Below are 16,084 nucleotides of genomic sequence, written 5' to 3' on the forward strand. Positions count from 1 at the left end.
TATTCCAGTATAATTTGAATTTAAGGCTATATTATCTGTGAATCAAGTGCACAGGGAAACATTCTCCTAACTATACTTCCATGAAGTGTGATTACATTCTGAGACAAAAGTCTTGGAATTTGAAGCTATTAATTTTCAAGTTTTGAAATTTTAAAGGGAATGGAATCTTTTTGCCACACTCTGTGTGCATGGACCTTCAGGAAATCCATGAACACAAGAAGACCACACATTAACTTGCTCCTTGGGTTCCCAGATTTACATGAAGTTGCGTGCTATTGAAAACAGCACTTCATAAAATATAAAGCTTGCATACAACAATGTAATTTAGAAATTCACCTCTGTTGACAGTGTTACAGGTGCTACAGTGGCTGTGTATTCTGCCCAGTTTTGGAAATTGAAATCAATGGAACCAAATTTCAGAAATGGATTAGTACATGCCATTACCGCTACATAACCTATTTATTTTACTGACTGGGGATGAATTTATGGCAAGAAACTTTAATCCTATCAATCTGAATTGGATTATGACACAGCTGAGCAGACCTTGACCTGAACACAGCACATTGGTTCTCCCTACCATCCTTGTTTCCCAAAAGACAATTCTTTAAATCAATTATTTTCCCATTTTCCAGCCCAAATGATGCCACTTCTGAGAAGATCACACAAAATCAGGGTAACTTGGCTGAGGGAAAACAGCTGAAGCAGTACTTGAAGAAGGTAAGGCATGGAGACATAACTGGCAAATCATGTCATCAAAGAACAAACTTTCATTTATGTAGCATTTTTCACAATTAAGTACTTCCTTGAAGTATAATGGATAAAATGCATCAACTCATTTGCAAATGGCAACCCCATAAACTACATATTTATGATAATTTAAATTGATTTCGTGATGTTGGTTCAATTATTGGTCACTAAATGGAACAACTTCCTTGCTGCTATTAAAATAGTGTTCTACTGAAGGAGCTGAAGTAACGTTATTTATTGTGTCCTTCAAAAGATGACGCCTTCAACATTATCAGCCTCTTTATTCCTGGAGTATATGGTTACATATCTGGATTGGGAAATACTAATTGATGTTATCAGGAACCTGCAGCCTCAGCCAGGGCATAAGATCACAAGGAACAATATAACCAGCAGGAAGTCATTTGGCCCCTTGTGGCCAGGACATTTCTTTCATTGAGCCAATTATTTTCCCTTTACTTAATCTAGAAAAATGTTTTGTAATTTTAAATAGACATTAAAGGACAATTTAGCCTGTATTATTAGGGAGAAAGAACTCAGATTTGATAGTCTTGGTGTGAATGAAGCTCGGTATATATAATTCTAGTGAATCTTTCCTGCAGCCATCTAAAGTACTGTGCTCAAAGAGGGACATATAACTGAAGATGAGGCCAACTCTGTTACTTATAAAGGTTTACTGAAACTTTGCTCTTGTATTCCAGAGTCTGATGAAAAATAAGGCTGGGTTACTGTATGCTTTATTATTGATGCCTAACCATTGTTCCTGTCATGTTCATAAACTGCCTTCAAAGGACAAAACAAAGATAAGGAAAATAGAATTTAAGAAAAGACTTAAAGTGCTTCTAATTTTTGTTCTAGGCTTTTGAGTCTACCCATCATCCTCTAGGAAAACTACTCCAGACACTAATTCTGGTTTTCCAGGACACATTTTCTGGTATTTGTATGTATAAACGGTTACTCTCAATGGCACAGCAGGAATTGGTGTCCCATGCCAATAAGCTTTTTGAACTGGCCAGGTCAGTATTAAATTTCCTACACCATCTCTGGATTAATGTAGTCAAGTTTTTTTCAGTAACTGCACTGACATATACTCTGTAAAAATTCTCTTGATGACAAATCTTTCAACTGGCCAAGTTTGTATTAAACCTTTCAGAATAATTCAGAAGCAAATTGTGTAGATAGAATTATATATATAGATATATAATTTATTTGAATTAGGGAAAAATATTGATTGCTTTATAACAGAAATATCCAAGTGTGGTATGCTTGGAAGTCAACTTGTACTGCATTAGATAAATGCTCTCAGCAATTTTGTTAGCACTAGAGGAGATCTTGGGAAGGAGAGAACATGCATGAAAAGGCTCTGCCATATGGAATGAGTGGAAAATAAATAAATCAGAAAGAAGTTTGCAGTTTTGTGCAGCAGGAATTAAATGGCTAATATTTCCTCACTTGGAAACATTGCCAAGTTTGAGACTACAGAATGCTTAAATCACAGATACGCAAAGCCTCAAAATCTAAGCTAACTACTGTGGGTGGAAAGAAGGTATCATTGTTCAGGCCCAGAAAAATTAAATTACTGATTAGTCATGTTCTGGGTTTAATCTCTGGTCTGTTTTGACTTTAGTCAAAATAATTATGAAGAGTTTTCTCATTGGTTCTACTGTTAGTATTGGTGGGGTTGTGCAACAAAATAGAATATTTGAAACAAGCAGATTTGATCTATTAGCTATTGCTTGGAAATGGTTGAAGAATGCTTGAAATATTTACTCAAAGAAGTAAATATTTCAGGGTACTTGACTTTTAGAAAAGAGAAAAGGTGGGGGAGGAGGAAGAACATATTGAGAGGTATTAAGAATGGGTTATCAACATCACAAAGATTCTTAGCTCAGAAAATCAAGGCATACAATCAGTTTGACTAAAACTAAGTAATGTCAAAGGGAAGAACACATTGATGGGAATGGTTGAAGCCTCCAGTCATTAGTTGTAGTGTCAAGTAGAGCATAAATCAGATAATTAGAGGTGGATATAACAAGGATTTTACAGTAATCCTACAGCCTAAGAGAAACAAATTTACAATAATAGTATGAAGGATGAGTTCATGCAACAATTCAGGACAAATTATTAGATCAGTGTGTTTAGAAACTCGGTGAAACCATATTTAGATTAATGTGCTCAGTCTGGTCTCTATGGGAAAAAAAAAGATACAGAAGCACTGCTGAAGCTGCAAAAATTATTCACATGGATATCAGACTGAGAAGATGCTTGTTATGAAAGGCTGAAGACTGTGCATCTTCTTTGAGAAAAGATATGTGACCATCACTTTTAAGATCACCTGGAGTGGAAAAATTATTTCTATGTGAGGGCTGCACAAGAGGTCATAAATACAAGAAAATGACTAATAAAATTAAATAGGTTATTTGGGAATACTGCGGATGTTAAAAAATTGAAATAGAACATAAATGCTGGAAATACTCAGGAGGTCAGATGAATAAAGAAACAGAGGTAATGTATTAGACCAATGGTCTATCATTAGAACTTTGCATCATCTTTAATGAAATGTCACATCATCTCTGTGTCTCTCCACACAGGTGATGCCTGAGATTAACAATAATATAGAATGGTACATTTTAGTTCATCACGAACATTTCCAGATTTTTTGCTACTTTGGCATTACAGGAGAATTTTGTTTTCAGCCATAGAGTTGTCTAAATGTGGCATAGCTACTGAAAGGAGTAGTTGAGGCCAATAGCACCAATGGATTTAGGGAGAAAATAGATGAATGTATGAAGAAGAAAGGATGTGCTTCATAAGTTTAGGTGAAGTATGGTAGGAGAAGGAAGTATGGTAGGAGAAGGAAGTATGGTAGGAGAAGAAGGGAGCACAAATGCTGATGCAAACCAATAGGCTGAATGGCCCATGTCTGCGCTTTTAACTGATACTCAATGACAGACTGATAATCCTGACTTCTACTGAGTCAAAGGGGGACTTAGTGTGCCTTTCAATTAATTTTTTTTTCAGGTATTTCTTGCCCAAGTCACTGGAGAAAGAATATTATTCCACTGAAGGTACCATCAGGTAAACCAGACTTTAATGTTATCAAAGTCAAAGTCAAGTTTATTGTCATATGCACAAGTATATGTACACACAGGTGCAATGAAAAACTTACTTGCAGCAGGATCGCAGGCACATAGCATCGGAGACACAGCATTCACAAGAAAATCATAAATTATACGTACTATACAAAAATTATACAAGAAAGAACAAAATAGAACAAAAAAAGGTCCATTGTAGTGCAAAGTGGTCATAGTGTTGCTGTACTGAGGTAGTGATTAGGATTGAGCAGGTTGGTTCAATAACCAAATGGTTGAAAGGAAGTAGCTGTTCTTGAACCTGGTGGTGTGGGACTTCAGGTTTCTGTACCTGCTGCCTGATGGTAGCTGCAAGAAGATGGCATGGCCCGGCTGGTGGGGATCTTTGATGATAGATGATGATAGATGTTCTCTCATTATTGGTATTGGAATCCCGTAATGTAAATTCCATTTCATTTGCAAACCTGGCAAAATTATATGACTCTATTCCTGGAAGAAACTATCTGAAAATTAATATTTCAAATACAGCATTAACTTCATATGAGCCTGATATTAATTATGAATGTCTAAATAAGTAGTAATTCTTGAAGTGATTGTTATATTTAATGCTAATGTTTTGTACCTTGGAAGGTTACTGTAATTCCTTTCATTGACAGTTTAATGGATGTTCTGTCTGAATAAAGAAGACATTTCCCTTTACACTTGTCTATTTTTTGTGTCTGTAGTGAAGACTTAAATGCTTACACGGTGATTCTTCCCCTAATCTTGCCACGGTTCTATCCTGATCTCTTCATGCTCTATATGCTGTATCACGAGGCTGAGGATTCAAGATATTGGAAGGGAATATTACATCTGGAGTGTCTCTCTGACACTAAGCTCCTGGAGTTCCTAGAGGTACAAAAGTAAGTGTAGATGACTTTGTGGATCTTGACCTGAGATGCTGAATGAAGTTATTGATGGGAAGAACTTGTATTTAGAAAGACCACCTTTCATGAGTTCAGAACATCCCAAAGTGCTTCCTAGCCAAGAACATTGTTTGGTCATGAGAGCCAATCAATCATTTTGTGCAAGCAAGCACCCCACAAACAAGCATAGGATAAATGACCAGAAGTGGTGTTTGAGGGATATTAACTAGGAAAACATCCCTTCTTTCCCTAAACCCTCTCACCTCACCACCCCACCTCCTTCCGGGTGCTCCAGTTTCCTCCCACATTCCAAAGGCATACAGGTTAGGAAGTTCTGGGCATGCTGTGTTGGCGCCGGACACTTGCGGGCTGCCTCCAGAACACTCTATGCAAAGATGCATTTCACTGTGTGTTTCGATGTACATGTGACTAATAAAGATCTTATCTTAGATTGTATTTAAATCGTATCATTCAGACAGGAGAAATATCCTCCTTGTATCCAATTTGCCTAACCCTTTCAAAATTTTCCAGCATTCAACTAGAAAACCTCTCATTCTTCTGAACTCTAGTAAATACGAATCTATTAACATAATCAACAAATAATTGTTGACCTTGCTAGCAATACTCACAATTCAATAATGAATAATAGTGTGTAAAAACATCTGGTGTACCTTAATGAATGTGCTCTCATTTGTTTTACAGGAACTTGTGGCCTCTTCAAGATCTGCATCTGACAAGCAACCAGGTTAGATTGCAATATTTTCCTTTTATTTCTGAGACCTGAGACCTGGGTTTGAGAGAGGATTGGATGCAAATGTTCCAACCAAAGCAAGTTTGGGGATCACAATCTTGTACTGTTGACTGCAAATCTGCAGCTCACATATCCTCAACTAACCATGTTCAAAGAGGTCACGAGGATGATTCATGTGGGAAATGGAAATGTCACTGAGGACCATTGCTGACCATTGTTTTATATTGAGTATTGATTGATCGCAAGATATGGGCAACACTCAGAGGTTGCGAAAATAAACAAAAACGCAGATGCAAGAAATCTAAAATAAAAATAGAAATTACTGGAAATGCGCAGCAGGTCAGGCTGCATCTGTGTGAAGAGAAACAGAGCTAACTTTTCAAGTTTAAACCCTTCATCAGAAATGAGAAAAAAATGTTTTGCTTTCTAAGTTCTGATGAAGGGCCTTTGACCTGAAACGTTAACTATTTCACTTTCCACAGATGCCACCTGGCCTGCTGCATTTTTCCATTATTTTCAGTTTTTATTTCAGATTTCTTACATCTGTAGCTTTTTTAATTGCTGGATATGATATTACATGTGGGCCAGATTAGGTAAAGATGGAAAATAATCTTCCCATAAGGAAATGTTTGAACCAAGTGGGTTTTTTTGAGAATACAGTAGTTTTGTGGTCACCATTACTGATGCTAGCTTTTTATTCCAGATTCATTGAATTATTTTGGAATTGGTTCATTATTGTCACTTGTACCGAGGTACAGTGAAAAAACTTGTCTTTCATACCGTTCTTATAGATCAATACATTACGCAGTGCATTGAGGTGGTACAGGGTAAAAAAAACAGGATCTAGAGTAAAGTGTCACAGCTACAGAGGAAGTGCAGTGCAGGTAGACAATAAGGTGCAAGGTTACAGCAAGGTAGACTGTGAGGTCGAGGGTCCAACTCATCGTATAAAGGAACTGTTCAATAGTCTTATAACAACGGGATAGAAGCTGACCTTGACCCTAGTGGTATGTGCTTTCAGGCTTTTGTATCTTCTGCCTGATGGGAGAGGGGAGAAGAGAGAATGTCCTAGGTGGGTGGTGTCTTTGATTATGCTGGCTACTTTACCGATGCAGCGAGAAGTATAGACAGAGTCCCTGGAGGGGAGGCTGGTTACCATGATGTGCTGAGCTGTGTCCTGCAGTTTCTTGTGGTCCCGGGTAGAGTATTTTACTTTAAATTTCCCAGCTACCGTGATATGATTCAAACTCATGTCTCTGGATCATTGTTCCAGGACTCTGAATGCTAGCTCAGTAACAACCAATTAATGTATCATGCTACTATATCTGAAACTATGCTCCCTAGTTCTAGATAATTCAGAAAAAAATACCCACCCAGCACCCGCAAATCCTCTCAAGATCTTGTAAGATACAATTAAATCACCTCTATTCTAAGCTCCAGTCAATCTAGACCTATTAACTCAATTTTTCTTTATGAGACAAAGCTCCACTTTCCTGAAATTAATCTAATGAATCTATCTGGCATTGCCTCAAAGCTAACCCTACTTCAGGAACAGAGACCAAAACTACGCTTGCAGGGTGTTTTTACCAAAGCCCTGTATAAATAGCAGCAGGACTTTCTTACACTTGTGCTCTTAACCCCTGGCAATAAAACCCATTCTTTCATTTCTTCCAAATTGCTTGGTGTATCTGACTTTGTGTCTCATGTACCAGCATGCTCAGTTCCTTCGGTAAATCAAGATTTATTAGTCTTTTTTAACATTAATAAATTTATTTTTCTTGACAAAATGAATAACCTCACACTTGCCCACATCATACTCCATCTGTCAGTTGCTCACTCTGAACGAATCTGTCTGCATATCCATTTGACACTTGTAGCATCTTACTAGCCTAGATTTGTATTGTCAGCAAACCTGGTTACATTACACTTAGACTCTTCATCTAAATTACTAATGAAGATTAAGTAGCCAAAGACCCATCATTTATTCACCCTTAATGCACAGTTTGACAAAGCAGATGTGTGCATTCTGCTGTATTGATATTCAACCAGCCTAAGATCCTGATTTAACCATAAGACTTAGGCTTTGCCTTAAAGGTTTAAAATGTCTAAGTAAACAACTATGTCCATTTGAGTCTATGCCAGTTCTCAGAGCCATCCCATCAGTCCCATTCTCCTAGATTCAGATTACTTTGTTGCCATATACACAAGGGTGCAATGAAATTCTTTGTTTGCACTTATCATGCATTCTATCATGTCCATCAACACTCCCCAGTCTCCTGCCACCCACCTAGACTAAGGACAATTTGCAGTAGCTATTTAACCTCCCAGCATATCTTTGTGATGTGAGAGAAAATTGGAGCACCCAGAGAAAACTTGTGCAATTACAGAGTACATGTAAGATCCACACAGACAGAATCTGAGGTCAGGATTGAATCTGGGTCACTGGAATTTAGAGGCAGCAGCTCTAACTGCTGCATCACTCTGCCACTTTTTTCACATCACATTTTGGCAAAAATATTTAAGAGGTATTTAGACAGACACTTAAATAGGCAAGGCATAGAAGGATACAGACCTCATGCAGGCAAATGGGATTAATATAGATGGGCAAAAAGATCAGCATGGACATAATGGGCTGAAGGGACGATTTCAGTGCCCTACAACTCTATGGCTCTATGTTCAACAATGATGTGACAGTTATGGTTACAATTTTATTCTGTAAGAGAGTAAAGCTTTGGAGGTCACCTTTGGAATAGAGTTGGACAGCCTGTGGTTGTGTGCAGTAACTGAACAGTTTGGGAAGTCTTCCTAATCCTTCATTCAACCACCTGGTAGATGATTTTGTATTGACAGCTGCTGGGGTGGAATTGGAGAAAAAAATATGGTAGTGGAGCATCACTGCATATTTGTATAATGCTAAAGTTTGAAAATCTTGTTTTTTGGTGCAGAGAGTTTCCATTGTAAAAGATGTGTGCTTCACTTCTGCCATCCTGTGTTTCCAAAAGATAAGGTGAGCACTGAGATAATTGGTGATTGGGTTATTATTGCCACATGTATCGAAGTACAGTGAAAAGCTTTGTTTTGCATGCCATCCATACAGATCATTTCACCACATCAGTCTGTCAAGATAGTACAAGTGAAAAGCAATAACAGAATGCAGAATATAGTGTTACAGTTGCAGAGAAAGTGCAGTGAAGGCAGACAATAAGGTGCAAGGCCATGACAAGGTAGATTGTGCACTTTTGAGATGAGCACTAATTGGCTTTATTAAATGTACAAGTTGGTTAAACAACAGTATTGATATGATGTGGAGCATCAGAGAAACAGCATTTCATATCCTTATTATCAAAAGATTTACAGCATAATAATCCTTTGAATCTACCCAGTTCACCAATTTTGATTTATTGTTTCCTTCAATATCAAAGGTGCAACCCCAGAGAATTTCCATCTCCTTTAATTCTCACCATATTAAATTCCTGGAGTCACTACCCCTTTATCAGCAGTTGCCCAAGAATTTATGATGTGCATATGAATGTAGGAGGTATGATTAATAAATTTGTGGACGACATGAAAGTTGGTGGTGTGGATAGTGAGGAAGGTTGTCTAAAGCTACAGCAAGATATAGGTCGGTTGGAAAGTGGGTGGAGCATAGGCAGATGGAATTTAGTTATGACAAGTGCGAGTTGATGCATTTTGGAAAGGCAAATGGGGTAGTCAATGATAGGGCACTAAGGAATGTTGATGAGCAGATGCACCTTGGGGTTCAGGTCCACAGTTCCTTGAAAGACACAACGCAGGAAGATAAGGTGGTGAAGAAGGTATATGGCATACTTGTCTTCGTTAGTTGGGGCATAGTATATAAAAATCAGGATGTTATATTGCAATTTTACAAAACACTGGTTAGACTGCACTGGGATTATTGTGTGCAGTTCTGGTCACCACACTGTAGGAAGGATTTCCTTGCACTGTAGAGAGTGCAGAGGAGAGTCAGCAGGATGTTACCTGGATTGGAGGACTTTAGTTATGGGGACAAATTGGATTGGCTGGATTTGTTTTCCCCCTGGAGTGGACACTGAGGGGTAAAGACAGGCACTGCAGATTCTGTCTCTGATTGTGTTTCTTTTTGCACTAATGTCTTGTTTTGCACAGTGTTTTTCTTTACTGTCTTGTATAATTTATGTATAATTTATGTTCTATGTGTTGTCAGAACCTACATACCTGTGATGCTAAACACGATGATGCTGGAGGAACTCAGCAGGCCAGGCAGCATCCATGGAGAAAAACAGGCAGTCAACGTTTCGGGTCAGGACCCTTCTTCAGGACTGAAGATGGGAAAAGGGGAAGCCCAATATATAGGGGGGGAAACAGAGCAGTGATAAGAAAAGATAAGATCTCTTTATTAGTCACATGTACATCAAAACACACAGTGAAATACATCTTTTTGCATAGTGTTCTGGGGGCAGCCCACAAGTGTCGCCACACTAGCGCCAACATAGCATGCCTACAAATTCTAACCCGTATGCCTTTGGAATGTGGGAGGAAACCGGAGCACCCGGAGGAAACCCACGCAGACACGGGGAGAACGTACAAACTCCTTACAGACAGTGGCCGGATTTGAACCTGGGTCACTGGCGCTGTAAAGCGTTACGCTAACTGCTACACTACCGTGCTTGCCTACTACTAGGTGGACAAAAGAGGGGAGACGGTGTGGGCACAAGGTGGTGGTAGATGCAGGTAAGAAATAGTGATAGGCAGGTGCAGGGGAGGAGGGGATCTTACAGCCTAACGGCGTGAACATCGAATTCTCCCACTTTAAGTAAACCAACCCCCCCCCCCCCCAACTTTGCCTCTTCTTTTCTTTCCATTCCTAGCCTATCTCTCTTTTTCCTCCTCACCATTTTTTTTCTTCTTCTCTCTCCTTTCCTCTCCTCCCCTCCACCCCCATGCTGCCTGCCTCCATACCTTTGACCCATCCCCTGGTGGATCTGCTCTCCCCTCCTCCCCCGCACCTGCTATCACTATCTCTTACCTACATCTACCTATCACCACCTTGTGCCCGCCCCACCTCCCCTCTTTTGTCCACTTGTCACTGTTCTGTTTCTCCCCCCTATACACTGGGCTTCGCCTTTTCCTATCTTCAGTCCTGAAAAAGGGTCCTGACCTGATACGTTGACCGCCTGCTTTTCTCCACGGATGCTACCTGAACCTCTATAGAACTTTATAACATCATAAAAAGTATAAAAGCAGAAGAGCAGCCTTATGGACCTTTGAATTTGTAGTTGTGCCAATAATCTCAGGCATGTGATTTGGCAAATCTAAAACTGTCTCTGCAGTACTACAGCAGACCCTCAGGAGAAGTTGGACACTATCATGAAAACCTATCGAGAGATTGAGAGAACAGTAACCCGAGTGCTGAACAGAGAGTACAATCTTCCCATGGACGACTTGCTGCCGCTGCTGGTTTATGTGGTGTCCAGAGCAAAGTAAGTGGCAAGTTGCATGTTAGTATGATGGGCTGAACATGTAGGATGGGATGTATTTTAGAAAGGAATCGGAGCTTTGAAAAACCGTTGACAACAGACCATAAATTTTCTTTATAAATTTAGATGTTATCCTTTGAGAAAATAGAATCAAGTACATGATCACTAACAAGTTGGTTGCAAGATGGGTAATTTTGTTGCTTCTGCTCAGATATATTGTTCTTAGTATCCAACTGCTTGTAAAATGATTTCTTAACTTTTGCCATTACTTTACACTGAAGCCCATTCCATCTGTTGATCACTGCTGATGCTATGATTTTGAAATTTTCCTTTTATTAATTTGAAACTTTTATTTTCACAGTTTCATTCAAAATAATGATCTAGAATAACTTTTGCTTTGCTATTTATTCTCCTTTGTGGTTGTCTCTTCCCTTATACTGGAAATGTTTGATCAGTCCATGTAGGAGGATCTTTGTTGCATACTCTCTGTTCCATATTTGCTGACAACATACAGGAAGGCCATTTGGCCCATTAAGTCTATGTCAGCTCCCAGAGCATTCCCTTCAATCCCATTTCACTTAATTCCTTGTAATCCGTTTTCTTTCCCATGCATAGCATAGGATTAGTGTAAATTAGTGTTTGGTTGTCAGTATTGACTCAGTGGGACAAAGTGCCTGTTTCCGTGCTGTATCACTGTAGAACACCTTAATTCTCCCGCTGTCCACCTACATAAGGGCTAATTTATAATAGCCAATTAACCTACTAATAATATATCTTTGGGATGTGTGAGGATACTGGAACAACTGGGGAAAACACACTCTGTTCAGGGAAAACACACAAACTCCACAAATACAGCCCTGGAGGTCAGGTTTGAACTGGGTCACTAGAGTGGTGAGACAGCAGCACTGCTTGCTGCACCAGTGTAACAATTTTGCAATGATTTATCAATGTCTAATCCATGATTCGTCCAATCAGTAATTGTTTTAGCAAGCTGGGTATGTGGTGTTCAAATGAGATACTTTAATCCATTGCCATCGTGATCATAAAGAAGTGACTCAGATTTGACTTTTTCTCCTCACTGCAGAATCCAGCATCTGGGTGCAGAACTCCACTTAATTCGAGACATGATGGATCCTTCCACTGTGGGTGGGATGAATGACTTCCTGCTTACTGCTCTAGATGTGAGTTGCTATAGAAGGCACAGCTTACGTAACACCTGTCTTTTCAGGGCTCAAAGCTATGTGGAGTTGGTCAGCTTTCTTGTGAAGAATGCATCAAAGGGATAACCTATTCTGAGTGAATATTTTAAGCATCTAATCACGTCAAGAAAGTTAGCAAATACAAGATACTGCAAATGTTGAAATAAAATGCTGGAAATAATTAGCAGGTCAGGCAGCCTCTGAGGGAGAGAGTTAACACTTCAGGTCAGTGAAAAGTTATCAACGGCTGAGTATTTCCAACACTTTCTGTTTCAGTTTAAGGCAGTTTATAAATTTGAATTCTTTATTAAGAAACTGTATTGACAATGAAGCTGTCAGGATTGTGGTTAAAATACAAATAAATCTTCATTGCCTTTTAGGAAAGATAAACCTGCCATCTTTATGCTGCTGGCTAACATATGACTTCAGCAATGAAGTTAGCTTCACTCAAAAATGACCCATCATGGCATGCCATTAATAACCGGGGGAATAAATTCCACCCTTCCCAATGAAAATATTATTTCGTTCAGAAAGTGAAGCGGCAATTTAAAATGTGGGAATTTTCACTTTTATGCCTTGTCTTTCAAACAATATGATGATCCCATCAGTTTGAAATGCACTAACTTTTATAAAGGCAAATGTGTAAGTCATTTTACATATAGTTTCATAAGCATCAATGAAATGAATGACCAGTTATTTTTTTGTTGAGAGGTGAAAACATTCTAGGCCACATCTATCTTCCTTAAATAGCATTTACCAGATCCTCAGGGGTAGAAATTCATCCTTGGTTACATGTGCTAGACAGCACGGTAGAGTTAGTTGTACGTTGAAAAACGTGTGTGCAAGTTTAACTCTTTTTCTGAAATCCAATTCCTTTGAAGGTAATGGAACTAAATTTCATAGGCAAACTGCAATGTCATACATTACCATATCATCTTGAATTTATTGGATGTGACTGAGGATGAATTTCTATCCCTTAATGAAAACGAAATGCTGGAAATACATAGATCAAGCAGAATATGTGGAGACAGAAACAAAGTTAATGTTTCAGCTTAATGACTAATCAAGACACTGTATTAAAGCAATTTTATTTAAAATGGTAGTTAACATTCCAGGATGGCATAGGCAACCTTCTAGTTATATTTTGTTTTGTTACAGTCTTGCTACCAACATATTCAGAAAGAGGAAATCCGATTCAGTAATCTGCCTAAATGATGGCCAATTACGAGAAAGAACGAAGGCAAAGCACTACAGGAATGTTGATCCTGGAGAACATGGAATATTGTTGAAGAGTGGAGCTGCAGTAGACCAGGTCCTCTTCCAGCACATCATTTGACATTTAAATAGTATCAGGCAGAATTTCATCCAATCCTGGAAGATCCCTCAAACTTCACTTCAAAATGGATTCAACTTAATAGCAGGCTATTAAGGCTTCACCTTAAAACACTTTCAGCAACTGTAATTAAAGGTTAGGGTAGGACTCTCTCCTCAAATGCCACCATAACATAAAAACAAGACAGCAAATGATTTTACCATTAAAGTCATTTATTTTATCTTTGGAGGAATGCGACTCCATGCATCTTCAGAATTCAAGCACACACTCCAAAGTTACTCTCAAGGAACAGGAGTGTTATTTCAGCTATGTCACAGAATCAATCAATCTGCCAAGTAGCTTCTATTCCTGCAAAGAATTTTCAGCCTCAGTTTCCAATCTGACCTAATAAATAAAGCAGTGCAGCAATTTATATTCCTGGAGTTGTAATGAATGGCCTGGACAAATAGTAAGTGACTGTCATTTTCCAATTTTTTCAGACTTACAACTATCTAGGCTACCTATCCAGAGTTCCTCTTTATTCATGGGAATCCTTAATAATTGTTCAAAGTTAATGATATTGGGCAGACTAACTTAAAATTAGATGAGATAAATCAAATAACTAATATTGGACTTTGAAAAGCTGTACAATATAGGATAAAAAGGAGGTAAGAAATTTAGTTTGGGCGTCCTGGAAAGAGAATTGGTGTGACTCTTTTATTTAAACAGGCATGCACTAAAGAAGCTTAAATAATCTGGAGAAAAATTGTTAAAAGGACTCACCAAGGTCCATTTTAAAGCACATAAGGAGTGTATTGAAAATATTGGTTGCTCATCTTAACTGGTTAAAGCATAGGCTGAAAGAAAATGCTTTAACTTTCAGTCAGATTTATCTTGGGGGAAGTTGCAACCCAATATTCAAGGTGCAGTTGGACTCTTGGCTGACATAAAGGGCACAAAACAAGGTACGGATTGAATATTTTTTCTTATACTTTTCCCATGTGATGTTGGTCTGGGACCACCATCTAGTTTTTGAAAATGAAAGGTGTATATATATCATTGTAGTACTGGTGGTTAAAAGAATATACTCAGAACTTTGTATAAACTGTTTTCCCCCTTGCAACTATTATGACATTAAATTTGTAAATACTTGTGGGATAATATGATAAATTTCTTCAGTGGGCTAAAACTGAAAGGCCTGTTGATTTACATTTCCCATTCCTACAATTTCACTTCAAAGAATCCAAAAGCTATTTAATTTTATGGGCCATTAGCAGTGACTCAGTCACATCTGTGAGGAATGTTTGTGTATAATTAGATAAGGGAATTAATGAATGTCAGAATAAGTTTGTATATTTTGCTTTTGTAAACAAATATTTTAACATTTATTCATATTACCAATTATGTAATCCTGAAATCAATTTTTGCACATTGGTTTGTCTTCTGCATTTAAACAGTACATGACTTGGAAGGTGGTGGAAAGTTCTATGCCTGTAAAGCAATAAAATAAATTGAAGAAAATGCAGCTTGGTGCATCTTAATAGCTCTACACGTCGATGCTGGATGGAATCTGGGTCAAGCTCACTCTTATCTGCAACTGAATTCCATATTTTTCACTGACAAAGTTAGCAGAAGCAGAAATCCTGGCTGATTCTGTCTACCCTTCCTCAACTCTTCCTGATATCTGAATGACTTATAAGACTTAATTCAACATCTGTTTCAGCTAAGATCACTTAACTCTAGAGATTTCAAGTTTAATTTTCAACTACCTGCAGGGGTGACTGAACCTCCCATGGTCTAAGTTGAGATCGTCTGTGCCAAGTTTACTCTACCTGGTGCACTTACTGATTAAACCATGACTCTGTTTTGTTTGTTCACCTTAATTTTATACTGTTTAAACAATTAGTAAACAGGTGTGTAGTGTTTCTGAAAATCCTGTTACTGATGTGTTTGTCTAAATTTCTTATTTCAGCAGTAACTTGGTTTTGTATGTGTTGTTATGAGTTATCAACTACAACCCAAGGAATAGGTCTAGATTGAAAATACTTCCTAACCTTTTTCCACATACTGACCAGCCCTGTGCATTTTTTTTAATAGAAGTTATTTCATTTTCACTGACCTCTGGGAAAAGGATGCACTCTCTTAATTGCACTTGGACCACAACTCTGATCTGGTTCCAGTCTCGGCTACCTCAGCACAGCTTTCACAGCGAGGTTTCAGAAAAGCCAAAAATACCCCCATTCCAAATCAGTAGTGAAAATATAAGAATAAAATATTTCCCTATCCAACAATTGTTTTGAAATATAACTTTAGTTATTTTTCAACACATATCACTTTTACTTAAATGAAATTTTTGTGCGCTATCATATGTTGAATGTACCATTCCTGAGATTAAGAACCCAACTCCTCAGAGGCTGCTGCACTATGTTGCAACCCAACACATAGCTGGTCTGCAACAGATCTTCTAGCATGGATAAGGAAGACAAGCCAGTGACTGTATCATAGTGCAGCAGCCTCTGAGGAATTGGGTTCTTAATCTCAGGAATGGTACATTCAACATATTATAGGGCCCATTTTTCATTTAAGTGGCTGCATTCTCAAAAT

At 38.3% G+C, this 16,084-nt stretch overlaps 1 protein-coding gene across 2 annotated transcripts in view; it reads left to right on the top strand.

The window, feature by feature from the left end:
* Positions 1–15,980, top strand: part of LOC127574434 (ALS2 C-terminal-like protein) — a 75,333-nt gene extending 59,353 nt beyond the window's left edge. For both annotated transcript variants that reach the window (XM_052023442.1, XM_052023443.1), the window contains 9 exons: positions 633–717; positions 1,603–1,760; positions 3,766–3,822; positions 4,562–4,738; positions 5,444–5,486; positions 8,438–8,499; positions 10,823–10,972; positions 12,054–12,150; positions 13,327–15,980. In XM_052023442.1, coding sequence (XP_051879402.1) covers positions 633–717; positions 1,603–1,760; positions 3,766–3,822; positions 4,562–4,738; positions 5,444–5,486; positions 8,438–8,499; positions 10,823–10,972; positions 12,054–12,150; positions 13,327–13,383 — 886 coding nt within the window. In that variant the 3' untranslated portion in view covers positions 13,384–15,980. The remainder of the gene's footprint in view (positions 1–632; positions 718–1,602; positions 1,761–3,765; positions 3,823–4,561; positions 4,739–5,443; positions 5,487–8,437; positions 8,500–10,822; positions 10,973–12,053; positions 12,151–13,326) is intronic.
* Positions 15,981–16,084: the final 104 nt, after the last annotated feature.

Source organism: Pristis pectinata, chromosome 9 (genome assembly GCF_009764475.1).
Source record: "Pristis pectinata isolate sPriPec2 chromosome 9, sPriPec2.1.pri, whole genome shotgun sequence".
Taxonomy (NCBI): Eukaryota; Metazoa; Chordata; class Chondrichthyes; order Rhinopristiformes; family Pristidae; genus Pristis; species Pristis pectinata.